Source organism: Phodopus roborovskii, unplaced genomic scaffold, assembly GCF_943737965.1.
Source record: "Phodopus roborovskii unplaced genomic scaffold, PHOROB, whole genome shotgun sequence".
Taxonomy (NCBI): Eukaryota; Metazoa; Chordata; class Mammalia; order Rodentia; family Cricetidae; genus Phodopus; species Phodopus roborovskii.
In genome coordinates this window covers 12,598,044-12,618,768 of record NW_026126485.1, presented here as the reverse complement: position 1 = coordinate 12,618,768, position 20,725 = coordinate 12,598,044, and the positions used below count along the sequence as shown (strand labels likewise).

The 20,725-nt window shown below is 40.9% G+C and overlaps 1 protein-coding gene across 2 annotated transcripts in view; it reads left to right on the top strand.

Moving 5' to 3' along the window:
• Positions 1-20,725, top strand: part of Sfmbt2 (Scm like with four mbt domains 2) — a 155,662-nt gene that overhangs the window by 90,877 nt on the left and 44,060 nt on the right. For both annotated transcript variants that reach the window (XM_051194829.1, XM_051194828.1), the window contains exons 8-10: positions 1,217-1,364; positions 11,428-11,510; positions 18,145-18,271. In XM_051194829.1, the coding sequence (XP_051050786.1) occupies positions 1,217-1,364; positions 11,428-11,510; positions 18,145-18,271 (358 nt within the window). The remainder of the gene's footprint in view (positions 1-1,216; positions 1,365-11,427; positions 11,511-18,144; positions 18,272-20,725) is intronic.

Below are 20,725 nucleotides of genomic sequence, written 5' to 3'. Positions count from 1 at the left end.
TCCATCTTCACGAGTTGGAATTACAGGCTGGGTCTCTACGGCAATCTTGATTCTTTGCTTCTTGAAGTAGACTTTCAAAGGCAATCTCAACAAATAAAATGCAAATTGGAGTTTCTGTACTTGCTTAATGTTAAGCAAGTTAAAACCGACTTGTCTAGAATATACTTTGTAGTGGAGGGAGCTAGGGACCACAGCTAAGTAAAAGTGGAAAGATATTGCATCTCTCTCTGTGTATATGTGTGTCTGTCTGTCTGTGTATGCATGAGTGTGCCTGTGTACATGTGTGAGTGTGTGTGGGGTGGGTCATCTAATTTTGCTGTCTGCTTAGAGCTTTGTTTCTTTTTCTTTGTGGTATTGGAGAGTCAGTCTAGAACCTGAGACATGCTAGGCAAGTGCTATACCACTGAGTTAAATTCTGTGTCCATTTTAGATTTAAGTTTTGACTTGAGGCAGTCTCAGTAACTTGCCCAGTATGGTCTTGAACTCACACTTATGAACTTGGGACCCCCATGACTTGGCCTCATTAACTGGGCTGACAGACTTATACCACCAGACTTGGCTTGTTCATTTTTATCGTTGGCATTCTTTCTCACATCCATTGTATATTCATGTACAAAACACATTCTGTGCTGTTGTGAATCATGTGATGAATAAAAGAGGTCACTGTCCTCAAAGAACATTTGATATTTTGGTGGTGACAGGTGACAGGTGGTGATGGGAACATGGAGTAAAGACAGGTACTGCATACATGATTTCCTCTCTGGCTATAGTATGTTGTATTTTGAAGGCTGTAATACATGAGCCTAGATATCTCCCAGAGCTGAACTCAGCCCTGTTGAAAGATCTAGTGTGAGGAGTTTGGTCCATTGTTGAGTTTTAGGTGCCATTTTATCCTTTTAATACCCAGTTTATTTTTCTATGGGCAGGAATTTGTCCAACTGTTTGCTTTTCTTCCATGGGAGGGAGACCCACATTTTATCTGTCTTTATTTTTCATTTTCTTTCTCCTGTATATTTTAGTTACTTCTCATTCCATGTATATGACCACATGGCTGGTTTTGCGTTTAGCCATTGGAATGACTTAGTAATTTGTTCTGAAATTCTGGTTTGTGCTAACATCAATTTGATAGGACATGATCAGTGTCTTTGAAACAGTGTCAGGATTTAGATTCGCAATACTGAAAAATTAACTTTTGACTTCATTTTTTTTCATTTAGGTTTTTAACAACCACTTTTTCCAAGTGACTATTGATGACCTAAGACCCGAACCTAACAAACTCTCGATGCTGTGCCATGCAGATTCTTTGGGAATTTTGCCAGTACAGTGGTGCCTTAAAAATGGAGTCAACCTCACTCCTCCCAAAGGTTTGTATCCTGTGGAAATTTGTGACAGTGCAATGATCCAGGCTGGTGTCTTCATTGTCTCTGAAATGATGTCATTGTGTTTGTATGGAGAAGTTGCGGTGTGAGTTGACCTTGATGGAAACAGAGTTTTTCATTGGCTTGATTGACATGGGTGTCACCAACAGCCCGTTGGGAGGTTGGCCTCAATGGCAAGGCATGACCTCCACCAGGTGCTGTGTAGCCACTCCTCTCTGAGGCTGTGTAGTGAGTGATCCATGCAACAACGGTGCCCAGTGAAGTTAAAGACAGGAAAGTGTCTGAAGTCATTTTATATGTACAACGAAATGCCAGTGGTGTATTTCTCCACACTTACTGGACTCTCGCCATTGGTCATATACTCTTAGGATCCAAAAATTTAATGCAATAGCACATTGTGGTAATTCACTTCATGTTATAATATGATCCCATAATTCACTTCGTGTGCAATCCATTACAACAATTGACACAGGGCCAGGTTGCATTAATATACTTTTAAATTGAGATCCCAGAGCCACAGTGCTTAATGACACCCTTGTCATATGTAATGTGGGGTTTTGTTGGCTATATGTGTAAGGCTTACTTGGGGGGTGGGAGGTAGAGTAGTAAATGAAAAGTCAGGCCCTACATGGGGGTATACTCAGGCAGTAGAGGCAGGAGAACCAGGAATCCAACCAGATACAGAGAGAGCGCCAGCCTGAGCGCCAAAAAAAACCCGACTTAGAAAATAATAACCTAAACACTCAGAAAAATGAAAGACAAAACTATGAGAGGGTTTTTAAAGGGAATGGCAAGAGAGAAAATTGGAAAAAGATTAGAAAAATAAACTTAATGGGGCAGATTTCAATAGACTACCTTAAATAAAAAGAGATTTTACCTTAACCTTTTCAGATCTGTAGGGATTATGGGATTATCTCTGATGTCATGTTTGCTAGCTGGCAGTCAGAAGCTACAGCGCGCGCGCGCGCACACACACACACACACACACACACACACACACACACACACACACACACACCATTGACTTGTGCTGTACCTGCTTGTTGTTGTTGTGATCTGAATCAGATAAAAGCTTAAGTTTCAACTGTCATGGGAACTTCATGATAGTCTCTGGGTAGCATGTGGAACCAAATTGACAGTCGATTATTGGGGATTTTGTTTGTTTGTTTATTTGTGTTTGTATTTTCAAGACAGGGTTTCTCTGTATTGCTTTGGAGCATGTCCCGGAACTTGCTCTGCAGACCAGGCTGCCTCAAACTCAAAGAGATCCGCTTGCCTCTGCCTCCTGAGTGCTGGGTTTAAAGGTGTGTGCCGCCACTGCCTGGCTACTGGGGATTTTTATAATTTCATTCTCACTATAAAATTTCTGTGCCTGAGCACTTGCACAGTTTGAAAGCCTCTAAATTCATCTTTGTCTCATTCTAACTTCTGAAACATGTGGAGTGGACTCCTTACAAGAGAGCTTAGATGATAGAAATGCTGCTTGGTTAGATTCATACATTTATACTTAGCAATCGCATCAGAACTAAGAAAGAACAAACATTTATACACTAATTTTGACTACTTGATCAGTTCATTGTGACAGAGGCTTTTGTGGGTATCCATGTTAATGAAGTTTTGATATATACCCTGTGAAATACATGAAAAGAGATTGTTGACATAGCTTGAACATTTATTAGGAAAATAGATATAGCTATTTGGCTACTTACATTTATGGTACTAAGAAAATTATTGTGCATTAATATAATTGAACTCTTAAACATACAATGAGTGATCACACACACGTAAAATGAAGTATTTTCTGTCGTGTGTGTGTCTGTCTGTCTGTGTGTGTGTCTGTGTGTGTGCATATGCACCCCTGCAGACACACCTGAGTCCAGAAGAGGGTATTAGGTTATCTGTAGCTGGAGTTATATGTGGTTGTACACTGTCCAGTGTGATACTGGGAACCTGACTCTGGTCTTTGCAGTAACAACAAGCTCTCTTAACTGCCGAGCCCTACCTGTCCAGCTCCAAGATTTTTACACTTAGCAACTGTCTACCATTATAAGTTTTTCTTTCTGTCACCTTAATACTTGTGATTCTTGGGTGAAATTATCTTGAACATCCTTTTTAACCATTCCTAACAAAGGTGAGACATGGCTTTCAGCAGAATTTGAAAACATTTTATTTGTTTATAAGATATTGAGTTATGGTAATTAGTACTTGCTAAAAGGCAAACCTCACTGGCAAGCTTGTCAAGCACTCGTGAAGTGACAGGAGTCCTTAGTTACAGAGCCAGTGGTTATCTGTAGCTGTCTGCTGGCTATGTGGTGGCTTTATTGAGATAGAAATTTTACTTATTAGCTAATAAGAAAAAAAGAAACTCATAGAATAATGGACAAGGACTGTGAACGGATGTAGTCTAAGGAAAATGCAGCGGTGTGTGTGTGTGTGTGTGTGTGTGTGTGTGTGTGTGTGTGTGTGTGTGTGTGCACGTGTTGATATGCACACATACAGGTACATCTGAGATAGGCCAGACGCTATCCTCAGCTCTGATCTCAAGGCAACTATATACCTGTTTTTTTTTTTTTCCAAAAAAAAGAATATGTGTGTTTTATTTATCTATTGATATTTTTATTGAGACATCCTTTCAAACAGTATATTCTAATCACACTTTTCCCTGATCTTCCCCAACTCCCCTCCCATTCATCTTGTCCTTTCCTTTCATCTTCAAACACCAAACAAGCAAGCAAAGAAACAAACAACAACCCAAGAAACACACACACACACACACACACACACACACACACACACACACACACACACACACACCCCCACAAAATTGAAAAGCAAAGAAAACAGCAGCACTTGGGTTTGATGACTGTAGAGAAACAAGTAGTCTTATTCTCGGCTGTGAGATTGTCAGTGAGTGCAGTTGTAGGGAATTCAGACCAAATATCCTAAATACTCTGCAGATGATGTTAATAGGAGGATGTGTTAACCATCACATTGAAATCCTAGATCTTATTATATGAGGGATTTTAGCACTCAGGTGGAAGGCTTTCATATTCTAAATGGGTCTTAAAGGTTATCTCACTCAAACCCAGTCAGTTTTTCCTCCTGGAGAACTCCAGGCTCCATTGTGTTAAATGATTTCTGAAACCCCAAGACGGTATCTAAATCCCAGCCTTATAACCTCAAATGAATGCCACCCTTTGCTGCTCCTCCCATGGCTGGCATCTCCACACAGGCAGTTTGTTTGGCCTTGGGCAGCGCTGGCATTTTTAGTGGCCAGCCATGACTTTTACATGGGAAGTTGGTCTTTACTACAGAGCAGTTGTGAATTACCATATGAAGGTGTAGTTTCAAATGTTGATGGGTATACCCAGTTGTGGCTTTGTTTATTGGGCTCTGGTTTCATCTCATGAGGGTAGATTATATTTATTTTGGTAACTAAAATGAATGTGAATTTAGAGCCTTCAATACTGGTGGGGTTTGCACTGTGGTTTAGTGGTTTCCCTTTTGAGGTAGTTCATTAGGTGTCTTATCTTACTCTGAGGTCCGGGAGCCCCGTGGCAGGGTTTTTCAAACACCAATCCATATTTTATTAATGTATGAAAGGAGAAGAAGTTTTTTTAAAAGTCTGTTTTAAGGTTGAACATTGGGGTTCAAGCTAGAATGTGTAAGATATAATATGCATATACATAAGAAAGTTCAAAGGTTTTCCCAGTGCGCTTAGATATCTGTGAAGACTGGGTACTTACAATTGGACATTTCCTGGTCTCTGACAGATTTTAGGGAGAAGGTGACATGGGGGAGAGATACGTCAAGAACTCAGATCTCTTTTTATGTTGTTTTGACTCTGCTCTCTTTTAAAAGAGAAAGGAAAATACATCTGCCCCAGACTCTAGGGATAAGACTTCTAAGCTAGGATGGACAGGCACTTCTCAGTGGCTGTCTGTCTCAGAGTTTCACTGTCACACAAAGCACAGGGCCTTTGAGATCTGATCCTATTAGTTTAACACACTAAAGGACTGCCAGTATTTTAGGCCCTACCAAAAGTGATTGAACAGATATATAAATAAGGTAAAATAAAGGATACATAGGGTATGGACCTTCTGGACATATAATATCATAGATTAGTTGTAGAATTCAAAAAGGAAGAATTCCAAACTGAGGCAGGGGAGAGTGTTTGATGGAAAACATTAAGCCTTAGGATTTGCATTGTAAAATGTAGGAGCCAATACTAAAATAAACTGCCTATTTTAGCACTTTGTCAGTGTCTAGGGAAGCCATTTAATAGGTGTATAAACTGTTTAATGTCATTTAGGAAGGCAAGGTGTATTTCAATTATTACTGGGGCACAAAATAGTGGCTTCCTAATTCCAATTCTCTTTCCCTACAGAATGTGGGCCACTATAGTTGTCCTTAGTTCATTTCAAAAATTCCATTTTATCAATCATTTGTTGTATTGTAGAGAATATACAGGCATTCAACCAGACTTGGTGGCATATGAATGTAATCCCAGCACCTTGGAGACAGAATTGGAAGATCAGGAGTTCAAATTCATGCTTAGCTACATAGTGAATTTGGGATCAGCTAGGGGTTCATTTGACCCCCCCATATATATACATGTGTGTTTAAATACGTATATATGTATATATATGTATATATGTTTGTATACATACATATATGTGTGCACACACATGCACACAAATGACACTCATTGATCCATTCAAATGATGTTAACGCTTTGCCATATGTGATTTAGCATTTTAGAGATTATGATGTACTGGGCTGTTGAGATGGTTCACTCACTAGGTAAAACACTTGCAGCACACATTCAATAATCTGTGTTCCATTCCCAGGACTCACATATACATGTCATGTGTAATCCTCATAGTTTGGGGGTACGTAAATTTTTTTTTAACTTTTGCAGATTGCAATGAAATTGCATTTTTAAAAAGTATCTTTTATCTGGCACTGGAGGCAGGACTGCCAATCTGATTAATAGATCTAGAAAAAGATCCTTATTTTTCATCTTCTGATTCATTCTCCACCAAAGAGGTAACTTTTAATTCAGACAAATTAAGAAGGTGTACCTGCATTGTCTTTAACATTGAAGGTAATTCCCATTGTCAAAAACTAAGAATCATGTTTGCTTACTTACTCAATCTTTAATATTTTTAAGGTGTTATTTTTTTTTCTGTCAACCCTTGATATTTATATGACATTAGAGTCTACTTTTGGAGATATCCATTGTCTTCTAACCTAATTCGAAACAACATGTCGGTTTTTTCATTTAAGCAGTAAAGTATCTTAATTGGCCCACAGTACCCTCTTATTAAATGCTGCCCAGCCTAATTCCTATTCTACAAGATGAAGCACTGTGCCTAGTGTTTAGCCAAACCGTCTCTCTGGTCCCTTCCTCTTCCTTCACTTTCCCTTGCTTTTCTGTGTGATTCCGTGAATGTAAATAGAAAGAAGAATTCCCATGGGAATGGATGAATATCTATTTTAAATGACTATGGACAGAGTCTTGAGATGTGTAGGTGAATATTTTGATACTCCCCACTGCTCCCATTTTTTTTTTTGGTTGATTTTTGTGTATAAAATACCACCAGCACGTGGTCCTCTTAGACTCCACAGCACATTATCCTCTTAGATGCCACAACTCAGCTCATGGTCCTCTTAGACTCCATAGAACATGGACTTCTTAGACTCTACAACATAAGGTTCTCTTAGACTCCACAGCTCATGGTCCTCTTAAATTCCAAAGTAGAATTGCTTTGCATACGTTTTCATTTCTATTATGGCTGTAAGAATTTTGTTCTTAGCAGCTTATTCCTCCCCAGGCTTTCCATTTTGTTTGCAGATATTTGAATTCACACCTGTGTTTTGGGGCTCACAGATACCTTTTCCATGCAGGACTTACCCCCACATCCTCAAAGAGCTGTGTCTCTTTCCTGGGTTCTTTGATGGCAATGTCTTGTGACGATTCATCATGATCCCTATCCCTACACCTGACTTCCCTCTCCTCCCCTCATCCCTCCTCCTTTCCCTCCCTCCCTACCACTTGAAAAACATAAGTCCTGGATGTGGGACTCAGGTCCTCATGTCTATAAATCACACTTCGCTGGCTGAGTCATCTTTCCAGCACTTTTTAGGTTGGTACCTTCTCTACTTTTTGTCAGTGAAATCTGAGCCCATAAAGGGAAGAGTTTTGTCAACTTGCTTTACTTCTCTAACTCACACCCAGCATGCATAGGGTCAGTCTGCTTTCTTTTGTGGGAATGACAAAATGTCTAGGATAAAGGCTGAACCACATCCTTGAAGACTGGCAGTCTAACAAGCTGACATTCCCCCATAGTGCTTTGTGCTGTGCTTTTTCCAGAAGAGTATTAAAGTTCTTGTGTCCCAACTGACTTTAGAATGTGGTAATCTTTTAGTTTTCTTCCTGTCCAGCTGGTAGATGGTAAACATGACATCCTTTTGCGTTTTTCTTATTTTTTATTGTGATGGCTCATTTTTATAATCAGGCTCCATGAAAGAGGGGCTTTTATTGTTGTGTGTCTACTTTGTAAGAGAGTAAAATCCTACCTTAAACTTTCCTGATAAGCCCATTCTAAGACCAGGTGAGGGGAGTAAGGTCACTGCCTTGAGGCAGTCATGACTCACTAGAGGCAGTCCTGACTCACCTCTTTGTACCAAAGTGAGGCCTCACTCAGAGATGCTTGTACACGATACTTGGATAACATCCGGATTGGTGGAGCTGAGGGGAATGACTTGGGGAGGGGTCATTCATTATATATACCACAAATTGTTCAGTACCTTTATTGACTGACACATGATCTGACTATGTATTATACTAGAACAAAGATGTGAGGGAGGCTACCAATTTTTTTTCTTACTATTGTCCTTTCACAGTCAGAAGTGAAAACCTGAAAAGCACAAAGAAGTTGAACACATTTGCCCCAAGTCAAAACAATTGTTTTTCTTATATATTTTTTTCTGTTCTGTGCGTATTTTGCATAACTCTAGTAATTACATATGTTGACAATTAGTCTTTCTAGCTATGGCCATGACTATTATATCTTCATGATTTTCCCCCCTAACCATGCAATTTCTTGCCTGTATGATATCCGAGGGACTTAGAGAAGTCTTGGGTAAATCTTATGTCATTTTTTGTTAATGGAAAGTTATTTCTGCCTTCCCCAAGTTTCGTAAACTTACCATACATTTCCTAATATATAACCCACTTTTCAGTTGGAGGGGTCATTTGTATGGCATAAGTTCCTAGGAATGAAACTTTCAATGGCATAACTCTTTATTCTGTAAGTTTTTCAAAGGCACGGTCCATTTGCACAACCATACTTAGTGGCTGTAAGTAGAGCTGCTTGATGTCTGCTAATTTGTATCACAAGAAAATGGGTCATCAGTCTCTTCCCCCTTGCACCCATACCATTGGAATGTGGTCATTCAAAATCAATAGTAATAAAGGCTTAAATGCCTTTAATGGCTGCCATTCACACAGCCTCCCTAGGTGGCTTCTTAGGAATTGTAATAGTTTAAGGCGTTTTATTTCCTCTTTATTTTTTCCCTCCTCTTTACCATTTTCTTCCCTCCCTCCCGGTTTAAAACATGTTTTCCTGGCTGTGCTTAAGCCTCAGTACTTCTTGTTCTGTCTTTGTTGATGAATGAGTGTAATTGACCCCTGTTGTCTCTATTATACAATCCATGGCAATTTGTTTTTTTATGTAGTAGTTATTTTCTGAGCTGTCTCAAAACTGCCTTACAAAAAGAGCTCATTATCAGCCCAAAGGAAAAGAATTTTAAATGACAGAATGAATAACAGTCCCTGGGAGAAGGGGGAGGAGAGTCTAAGTCATTCCAATTTTCAAGTAAATGAGTGAGTTTTAGGGTCAAGATAATTAATTGCTGCTTAAGATGAAGCCCAGCAAGACGATTATATCTAGAAATTATTAGATTAAAAAAATGGCTTCCCCGTGGACACTGTTGCACTCTGGATGTATAGAAGGATTAAATGCAGGTCCAAGATGGCACTCTGTGTGACATTTTGCAGCCAATTAGAAATTGGTGGTAGAAAACCCAGCGAAACATCTGTATGTAACAGGCAGGGCACTTCTATGTCAGAGGATTTGGTCTAAACAGATATACTCCACACAGGACACCCAAATGCAGTTCATAAAACTGGATGAATATCAGAAAATACTTTGTACTGGAGAGATGGCTCAGTTGGTAAAGGGGTTGTCTCTCACACATGGGGGACCAGAGCTCAGTCTCCAGGACCCAATAAAAGAGCCAGGTATGGTGTGGCATGAGAGCCATGTGTGGAATATCATGTGCCTATAGGCCTAGGGCTGTAGGCCTAGAACCGGGCAAACCCCTGAGAGTTCTTTAGCCAGCCAGCAGAGGCTGTTTAGTCATTTCCCAGCCACTGAACACTCCAGTTCCAAACAAAACATAGAGTGCATTACGAAAAGACAGCAATAGTTGTTCTCTCCTCCACACACATTTTCCTTCATGAGTGTCACGAACTCGAATGGGCATGAAAAGCTTTGCCATTGCATCCATTTTGGATTTTCCAGGTACTTCCACACCATCTCATGAAGTTTTAATTTTTAGCTTTTATGCTCGTGTGTGTGTGTGTGTGTGTGTGTGTGTGTGTGTGTGTGTGTGTGTGTGTGTGAATGTATACCATGTGTGTGACGACTGGAAGCCAGAAGAGGGCCTGGGTTCTCTGGAGGTAGAGTTATTGAGATGTTTGGCGTACATGTTGAGACCCTCCTCTGAACCCAGAACCCGCTCATCAAGGGTTTTGTTTTTGTTTTTGTTTTCTGCAAACAGAATTAATCAAGGAAGTAGCAGAATTACAGGAAGAGATTCTACATGGAAGCAAATGCTGAGTTTAGCTACCTCAGCTTTATATTCTGAGCTCTCAGGCCTGTGTTCTTAGATGTGAAGCTCTACTGGGAGGGAGAAACAGCAGAGGGGACTGAGTCTTAAAGTATAAATGGGAAACAGAGGGCAATTAGAGCTTTGTGTGACAAAGTCCCTCTAAGAAAGGAAGAAAGCAGGAGTGTAAAGAGCCTTGGTACTGCCCTGCTGGGCTTGCAGAATAGAGATAGGGGAGACTGGGGCCTTTCTGGTGTGAAGCTTTGGGGTAGGTAGAGGATTCTGAGAGGAGCTTGAGAAACAAGTGTGGGGAACTTAATTGAATTGTTCAGATCTTCCCCGTGTGTTTTCTCCTGTCCTCCCTTTTTGCCCTCCTCTCTCTCTGTGTGTGTGTGCACAGATAATGTATATTCACCTTAGCAATCATGACAAGACGTGGGAGGAGAGGAGAGCACCTCTGGTACTGAATGAGAAAGGCCCAGCTGGGTAGGAATACCCCACCTCATACATACATAGTCAGTGCAGTCACCCTGATTCATGGACTTGAAAAGGGAGTGGCTGTCTGTATTTGTTTTAATTTGATTGGGAAGAATGGGCAGGTAAAGGTGCAGCCCGACTATGATGATGGTAGTGCCCAATCTTTGTCCTTTGTCGGTTCAAGTTCCCGTAAAACAATTCCTTAAGAGATTTCTGAAGCATTTTTTGACACAAGTGCCCCCCACTCACCTTCTCTCTCCTCTCCTCTCCCCTCCTCCCCTCCCCTCCCCTCTCCTCTTCCCTCCTCCTCTCCTCTCCTCTTCCCTCCTCCTCCCCTCCTCCCCTCCCCTCCCCTCTCCCCTCCCCTCCCCTCCCCTCTCCTCTCCTCCTCTCCTCTCTCTCGCTCTCTCAAATTCTCTCTGCTGTTCTGAGTAGTAAATCTCTTTACTGTCAAGGTCCCAGATAACCACATGATTCCGTATTTAACACATTCCACTTTTAAAAATGTTTCCCTTGATAGTCAAGAAAGCTAGAGAGCTTCAAGGCTTGCGAAAACTTCATTCATTCTTTGGTTCTAAACTTAAGTTTCTTATTTTCCAAAGATAGCCCATTCAGACTGACTATTGCTTGGAACTCAGCTCAGCTCAGACCTTGTGTGTTTCTTTCCTCACAGGTTACTCGGGCCAGGACTTCGATTGGGCAGATTATCACAAGCAGCATGGGGCAGAAGAAGCACCACCCTTCTGCTTCAGAAATGTAAGACACTTCCCATTTTGTTCTCTTTTGAAGTTGTAGATGCTATGCCCTGTACATTTTTGTGAATTTTGTTTTCCTATTTGGTGATCACATGTGGGGTACTACCTTGCACAGCAGGATGCTGGAACCATCACAGGTTTCAAAACAAGTTTCATTCTATGTTGTGTGGATGATGCCAGGCTGCTCTGATAAACTGCCTAACAAAGGCATAGTAGCTTCAGCATGCTAGAGTTTAGCCCCCCCCACACTTTTGCAAGAGTCAAGGAACAGAGATGCTTTGCTCCTAGGCTTTACTAAAGTGTGTGATCCTGGGCTGGGAATGGAGCTTTGTTGGAAGAATGCTTGTGGGAATGAGTGAATCATTTCCCAGCACTGCATAAGCCAGGTGTGATAGTGCTTTGTTGGTAAAGGCAGGAAGATTCTCTGCTTCATAGTGAGTTTGAGGCTAGCCCAGGCTATAAAAAACCTTGTTTTCAGTAAGTAGGTAGGTAGGTTAGGAAGTGTGCTTTTGTTACTAATAAGATGCCAGCAGAGCATCCTTTTACAGGGTTTACTTTAAACTATTATATCATTGTCATTGCAGCAGCATTTTAGTGACATAAACTAGAAATAGGCAAATAAACTTACTCATTAGCAAAGTTTGGTGAAGTAGTTGGCAAAAAAGTTTCATCAACCGTGGAGACTCTCGCGAGGGATATGAGCTGTCACCTCTGTTTTAAGAATGAAGTGTGTATCCCTGAGTATGTTCAACTTACCTGTAGCTAACAAAGTAACTCCTGTATGCTAAGAAGAAATGACACAGCCCTTTTAATTGAGACCTGCAGTTCCTACCCCTCCTAGCGTTTGTAAATTCAAAGGCTTGCTTCTGACCCTGTGTTCCCAGAGCTACTGACTGACCCTCTGTCACGGCTGTCTGTGTCACAGGGATGACAGAATTAAAAGAGCAGGAAGGGAAAGCATGGCCTCAGAGAAGCTTGTCTGAGCATAAGTGAAGCTGTGATGGTGAAACATGAAGTAGGATGGTTACTGGGTCCATGTGCCCTCCTCAGTACAGGGGAGCAGCGGCAGCAGGATTGGAAACAAGGGTTCAGTAGACCATGTGCCCTTTTGGTAATGACATTGATGGACAGGGTCGGTTCCTCTGTAGCAGCATAGCACTGTTTTAAACTGTGTGGTGGTGACAGGTCTGCCTGTGTTCCAGGACCCCTCGAGGCTTACTAAATCCAGTGACACACGACTTTATACTATGTGGATGTCCCCGTCTTAGAATATATTGGCTTGCCTTCCATGGAAGACTGAGGAAATAGCCTGTAATGCCTGGAAACCTGTTCAAGGATATGCTTTCTCCCTCACAAGGAAAACATTCCTTCCCTGACTCTTTAGTTTTGGGGAAAAAAATTCACATCATTCCTTGCTCCCATTTTTAGAGCGTGTTTCTCCCACGGCAGCATAGTTGCACAAGAGGGAGTGAGATTAGTGTGGGGGCTTCCCAGAGATTAATGCTAGGTGTCTTCCCCGTTGGCCCTGCCTTATTTATTTATTTAGAGCAGTCTCTCTCTCTCTCTCTCTCTCTCTCTCTCTCTCTCTCTCTCTCTCTCTCTCTCTCTCTCTCTCTCTCAAATCGCTCACTGATTTCTGCTAGGTTGGCTACCCAGCAAGCCCCAGGGTCTTTCTGTTTCTACCTCCTGTGTTGGCATTACACATGCTGCCACACATGGCTTTTTCCATGGATGTTGGGGGATCTGAACTCAGGTCCTTACGCTCTCTTGGCAAGCACCTTCCCTACTGAGCCATCTTACCAGCCCTCTGAATATTTCCTTTTATCCAGACGTGTCTATATAGCATTTCATTCTAGAGCAATTAACCACATACCAGGTTGTCTTTGGAGCTTCCAGGATTCAGTCACCAAGATTAAATCTGGCTTAATGAATTTGCTGGTGTATTCATTAGGAATGCTTTTGTTTCTGGCTCCCCATTTATTTAATAGACAGGAGTGCTGTCTGCCTGCTGGCATATGCATTGCATACTGGGATTCTGCTGAATTTGTTAGCTTGCTACAAGTGCTCTTTAATGGAATGCTTATTATGAATTCATTTTTTAATCACGCATCTCATGTGTACAAGAGGAGTGTGGAACTGGATGTGTGGAAGACATTTCCCTGGGGATGTTTTAACAATCAGAGTTGGTTATGGGATGGATTGACATAGCCAAATGCTTAGTAAAGGAAACTCAGAGGTAACAGTTTTGTTATTGATCTTTTATAAATTACCCTCAAGCAGAGAGAGGAAATGAAAAGAGGTTATGTGGCTATAGCTCTTCCTTATTAAGTGAGATAAAATGCTTTTTAACTTCAAGGTTCTCCATGCAGCCATCCAGCTGTGCTATCAGAAAGAGGCTTCATATGTAATTGTGTGAACGAGAGAGGGTGACTTGTATGTGTTGGGGGGGTTAGGAATATAAAACAGCCCACCATAAACATCCCTGCTTCCTATTTCTAGAGAAATGTGCAGGGAGGGAGTAAATTGACTTTTTTTTTTAAGCATTCAGGACATAATTTTTGTTCTGATTACATGAGGACACAATTGCCTTTTCAACTGCTTTTATAAAAAGACACTTAAATCTAAACGACTCTGATTTCTATCCTCATAAGAGTCACACAATGATACAGTCTTTTATTGGTTTTAGGAATCTGTTTAGATGAGTTTACATATTTCAAAGTAGATATGTTTTTATAGTACTCTAGCATATTTGATTGCAATTTATAGTAGCTGCTGTTTGGGGAAAGCCACATTTATTTGCGAGTAATATTTGGAGAGAGGTTTGCTCACAGTACTGAGAAAACGCATACTGACTTGATCTTCCTGAAATAGCTATTTAACTCCAGACCTACTATCAAAAACACTCACATGGGCATTGTGGAACATGAATAAAGACAACCAGACATGTTGTGGGGCGGAGCAAGCAGTTGGAAAGAAGGGCCATGGACAATGTTCATATTTCTATACTCACAGTGTGAAGATAGCCAAGCTGACAATGTGCGAGACAACTGAGTCCAGGCAAATATAGATACTAGAAAGTAAGATAAAATTTTGGACAGTGGAGAACCAGATGGACAAAGCCCAGAATCCTCTTCATTCATTAGCATTTGCATTGTTGGTGAACTCCTGAGTCATCTATGTCTCCGGTTCGCCTAGGTGAGGAAAGAACAGAGTGGACATTTAAGTTGCTTCTAAAGAGACAGAGTATGTAGTTTGAATTCAGCCGACAAGACAGTTTGCTGAAACTGAAAACAGAACAAAAGTACAAATCCTATACATAGCCTTGTGGGAATATAGCACAATCCAGATTTTCTGTGTCATCACATTTAGACCATGCATGTTTCAACTAACTAAAGCATGCAGAAGGTAGATCGGAGAAGGAAGAAAAGGAAACAGAAACCCAGTCATCACATTTAGACCATGCATGTTTCAACTAACTAAAGCATGCAGAAGGTAGATCGGAGAAGGAAGAAAAGGAAACAGAAACCCAGCATGATCCAGATGCTGAGATTAGCAGACAAGCATTGCACATCCCCTGTCCTGAAACTCGGTGATGGAAAGTGGATCTCACTATGTGATAGCTACACCAGCAGCTTTAGCGCCCCCTAGGGGCTTATTAGAAATACTGATTCTTTAGTTCTGTACATGTTTCTGATAAACAGTGGAATTTGATAACAGTAGATGTAAAGGAAAGTATCCTTGTAATGCATGTAAAGATAGGAAATAAAAGCTGTGAAAGCTAGAAGCTCTAGAATTGAGAACAGCACCTGAATACATCAGTGTGATTGCAGAATGGAAATGGGAGTTACTGACCTTGAGTGTAGAAATCACAAGAGGTATAGAATAGAGTGGAAAGAAAAAATGGCAAGGAGGAATACAGAAGACAAAAGAATCTTGAAGCGCAGCCTCCTGTGGCATTGGAGACCTAGTAGAAGTGACTGAAGGAAGGTGCAAACAGACATCTCCACTATGAGGGGGATATGATGACAAAGAATCAGGAAGCTGCACTTAGCCCCACAGTCAACAGGGCTTATGAAAGTTGGGAGCTGATAATGTTGTAGTTTTAATTGTCCAGCTGACAAGATCTAGAATTGCCTGGAATAGTCCCAGTGATGGGTTTTCTTTATCGGGTTTGCCTATGGGAGATTGTCTTTGGTTACCTTAATTGATGTGGGGAGATCCAGCCTACTGTGGACAGTGTCATTCCCTGGGTTTGGGTCCTGGACTGTGCAGAGAACATAAGCTGAGAAATGAACATTCATGTGTCCATTCCCTTTTCTCTAACTGTGGACATAATAGGACCAGCTATTTCAAATTCTACTGCCTTGACTTCTCAGATACTATGGACCATGTGCTGGAATTGAGTTAAAACAAATGCTTTTTCTCCTAAATTGTCTTTTTTTTTTGAAGGGGGGTCAGGGTATTTTATCACAGTGTGAGCCCAATAAAGACAACTAGGTATCTGTTAGAATGGCTGAATTTTAGCACACCAGTCATGCCAAAGCTACTGGGGAGTCACAGCCACTGGGACACGAGGAGAACACTTTGCAAACCAAATACCATAAAAGGTTTAACACCTGTTTCTTATATAACCCATCAATTCTGTTTCTAAAGAAGTGAACATTTATTGTGAAGGGCTGAGCCTGGATCCCCCCTTCATTCATATGGTCAAGTGTGAACCCCTCAAAATGTGATGATGTTTAGAGTGATGATGTCTAAAGAAATGACTATGATAGATGAAATCCTAATCCTGTGTGACCTGTGTTCTTATCTAAAGAGCAAATCAGGACCCAAGTACACATAGAGGGATGACCACAGGGGAACACAGGCTTCAGACAGCCATCTGTAAGTCACAGGAAGCAACCTCAGCAGGACCCAACCAGATGAACTCTTGATGTTGTAGTCTCAATTTCTAGGAATTTGAGAAAACCCAAATTGTTTCATGTATTTCTGATCACACAAAAAACCGCACATGCAGGATTGTGGCAGCTTCATTTACAATAACTGAGTTTTGAGAATGGTTCAATGTCCCTTAAGTGGCAAATGGATTGATAAATTGTGATGTGTATACATTAACTCTTCAGTCATAGAGTAGAATAAACTATGTATAATTCTTGCAAGAATGATCCTCAAATGCATTATGCCAAGCGTCCTGGTTTCATTTCTGTTGCTGTAATAAAATATCTTGACCAAAAGCTACTTGGGAGAACGGTGCCAGCTGATAGTCTATGGAAGCAGGGAAGTCAGGCAGGGACACGAAGCTGGTCATTTTACATGTACAGTTCCGAGCAAAGAAAAGCAACCCTCATCCCCCTGTTGCTCTCTTCTCCAGTTTATGGCCCAACCCACAAAGTCCTCCCACTCACATTTGGGATGTATCTTCCCACTCAACAAACAATCAAGACAGTTTCTCCCTTCCCCCACATGCTCTTGGGCCAACCTGATCTGAATAGTTTTTCATTGTAGGCTGTGGCAACTTTCAAAATCAACCGTCAACCAAGTGAAGGAAGGCAGGTTCTAAAAGTGTCTTAGAATATGATTCTATCTATGGGATAATATAAAATAAATATATGGAATTACAGAAGCAGAAACCAGATTGATGGCTACTAGGAACTGAGGTCAAGGACTGGGTACCCAGAGCTGTGCAAGGGTGTTTGGAGGAGGCGGTGATGGGTGGGGATGTTCTGCATCATGAGTGTAGTTGTGGGCACATATGGTTGTATTCATTGGTCCAACAGCATTATCTTTATAGATCAACCAGGATGCCATAAGCAGTGGATTTTACTGTATGTATTGTTGTGTGTGTGTGTTTCTAGTACTTGTGTATGTGAGTGCCTATTCGGGCCTGTGGACAGCCTCTGGTGTCATTCTTCAGCTGTGGTCCACATAAAGCTCTTGTTGACCTGAAACCAAGGGGTCCAGGCTGTCTGACTATCAAACCCCAGGGATCTGTTTTTCTCCTTCCTCCTTCCCCAGTGCTGGAATTGCAAGTAAAGACCACCACCTCTGCATTTTTTAAAATGTGGGTTCCAGGGACTGAACTTGAGTTCTTTTGCTTGCATGACAAGTACTTTACTGACTGAGGCATCCTTCTGTATCTTCTAGCCCCTATTCATTCATATATAAAATTTCAAATAAACGAAAACTAAGGGAGTTGTCACCAACACACCCATGCTATAAGCTAAAGGGCATTCTTTAAATGTCCTTTAAAAGAAGTTACCAGATGGATACTCCATCTGCCTTGTTTAACACCCTAGGTATGATTTTAGCAAGCAATATAGAAGAGCAGAGAAATGATGTGTTTTAGAAAGTTCATAGAATTTTGAAGTTCAAATTATGAGAGAAAGAATGTGTCCATTGCCTCATTGATTTAGCAAAACATCTCAGGCGCCCACTGGGTGTTAAGCACAGTTCTGATTCCTGACCTATGCAGTAAAGAATGCATGGCCCTTTGGTGGTGAGCAGTGGGGAAAACAAACCTGTCTGTAGCAGGAACAAGATGCAATTGTGTCTACTGTCTTCACTGGCCAGTTCCATAGTCACCTGTTATCCTCCCCTGGGAGCTGCTGGCTCAGGCCTGTTTCTTTTTCTTTCAGGCAGCCTTTAATCGGGGCTTCTCAAAAAACATGAAGCTTGAAGCTGTGAACCCCAGGAATCCAGGAGAGCTGTGTGTGGCCTCTGTGGTCAGTGTGAAGGGGAGGTTGCTATGGCTCCATCTAGAAGGTATGTACAATCAGCTGCTCTTTAGGCGTTCTGGGGGTTCCTCTCCAGAGGGGTACAGGAAGATTCAGCACTCTCATAAATGTCCCTCTTGTTACCCTTCTGTTTAAACAGATCTTAAATTATTCAGTGTTCTTAAATAAGTGAAACTAATCAAATACAAATTCATTCCACGGCACTCATCTTAACTAATAATTTCATGAAATGAGATGCTGGCCAGATAATTATGTTTGGAACACACTGGTCTTTTTACATCTATGATTATAAAAGCTAATATTGCAATTAAATTAATATGAGTCACTAAAATGGTATTTGAGGTCTTGGTCATTATGAGAATAAAATGATATATTTGCATTTTAATATGGCAATACCCTTCATTTTTTTTCTTCTGTGGATGTTTCATTTTTCCTCAAAATACTAATTGGAGGATGGTCTCTTTCTCCAAACACATTTGAGTTTTGTTTTTTTCTTTAATGATGCCAAAACAGTTCTTTACAGATAGTTTAGTTTAGAATATATGGAAAATTCACAGCATAATGTATTTTGTGGATAGATAGATTTGGGCATAACATTGTGTCTTTCATGTGTTCCATTTTGAATTGAAAATAATTAAAATAGATTTAATATCCAAGGATTTCCAATTTTTTCATAATGTAATGACGGAACTCAGATGTTTGATGCATATGCCAAACAATAAGAATAGGTAAGGTTACAAAAGATTTCTAGATCTCTGGCATATGCATAGCTTACATCTTATGACATGTCCATGTCACTATTTGCCTTAGATACTTTTCTACTGCTGTGATAAAACACCATGAACAAGGCAACGAATAAAACGAAAGCATTTTATTGAGCCTGTGAGGTCAGATGGTTGGAGTCCTTGGTAGTGGAGCAGAGGCTGAGTCAGGGGCAGCTGAGGGTTCACATCTTGATCTACAATCATGAGGGAACAGCAGGGATGGCAAGAGCCTTTGGAACCCTTAAAGCCTGCTCCTCATGACATACCTGCAACAAGGCCACACCTCCTAGTCCCTCCCAAACAATTCCAGGAGCTGGGGTCCAAGTGCTTAGGAGGGGCTGTAGCTTCTGCCTGAGGCCATGCCCAAGCGGGTGTGGCCACCGTTACAAGTTCACTGCAAGACTGCTACAGAGGGGCATTTTTTTATTATTATTTTTTATTTAAATTAAAAACCATTTTATTTTACATACCAATCCCAGTTCCCTATCCAGCCCATCCTCTCATTCCCTCCACCAACTCCTTTCCCACTTCCCATCTACTTCTCAGGGATGGTGAGGCCTCTGATGGGGGATCATCAAAGTCTGCCACATCATTTGGGGCAAGACCTAGGCCCCCCCCTGTGTATCTAGGCTGAGAGTATCCCTAGGAGGGGCAGTCTAATTCAAATCACTACAGGATTAGAAAAAGATGTGTGGAAGAAAGGGCTAGAATTGACCGTAATAGCATGTGATCCCTGTTTCCCATGGAAGCAAGTCTGAAAATTGCATGCCAAATTCTCTGATTAGTTCATAGTCTCATAAACATAGTTGATTGGAAGATGTGAAGCACACTCATCTTCGATGTCATTGTGTCTTTAATTTCTAGATAATAATGTAAACATTGCTGTAGTTTAGGTGTCAGAATCCATCTGAACTAAGTAGAATTCTGAAATGGGTTTTTCTTTGTGGATTTCTAGTGAATGGCTTCTGCTTGGAAACAATAAAAACAAAGTACAGGCAAAATGGTGACACTTTTACAGTTACAAAGGGGACACCTTTGGTTTTGTTGCTACTTGTAGACTCAGATGAGTTGCTGTTAGAGACACAAGATCACTCCCATGGCTTCTCATCACTCACTCAGCTTCTGTCTATGTGTGTTGAGCTACACTAATGAGACTCTGCAAACAGAAACGGTGACGTTAGAAGCCCATGTTTCCTCTTTATTATTTAGCACATTATGTTTGAGATTCCGTGGCAGTCATTATTTATTTAGCAGTTTCTCCTTTCAGTATACTTTGCAGCTGTTAATTACCTAACACAAACAGCAGTAAGAGTGTCCTGATTTTTATAGCTGGAGAAACCAGCGAAGCCATTAATATCTGCCTGGGGTTCATTTTCATCACTCTTGACATTTTTTGTTGCTTAATTCACTAGACGCTGCAGCTTCCTGGTTCTTGAAAGAGAGTGATGAGCATCATTTAATACATATTTAACATTTTTGACCATACCTTTTTTTTTTTATTGTTCTGTTTCCTCAAGATACAAATTTTGGGTTTTACTGGAAAAAAAATCTACCCCAAATAAAAAGCCCATGTCATGTCTATATTTTTTTTAAATAGTGCTTTGGGTAAAAACAAAACAACAACAACAAAAAAACCCAAAACAAACAAACAAAAAACCCCCCAAAACAAAAACAAAACAACAACAACAACAAAAAAAAAACCCCTGAAAACTAGGAAG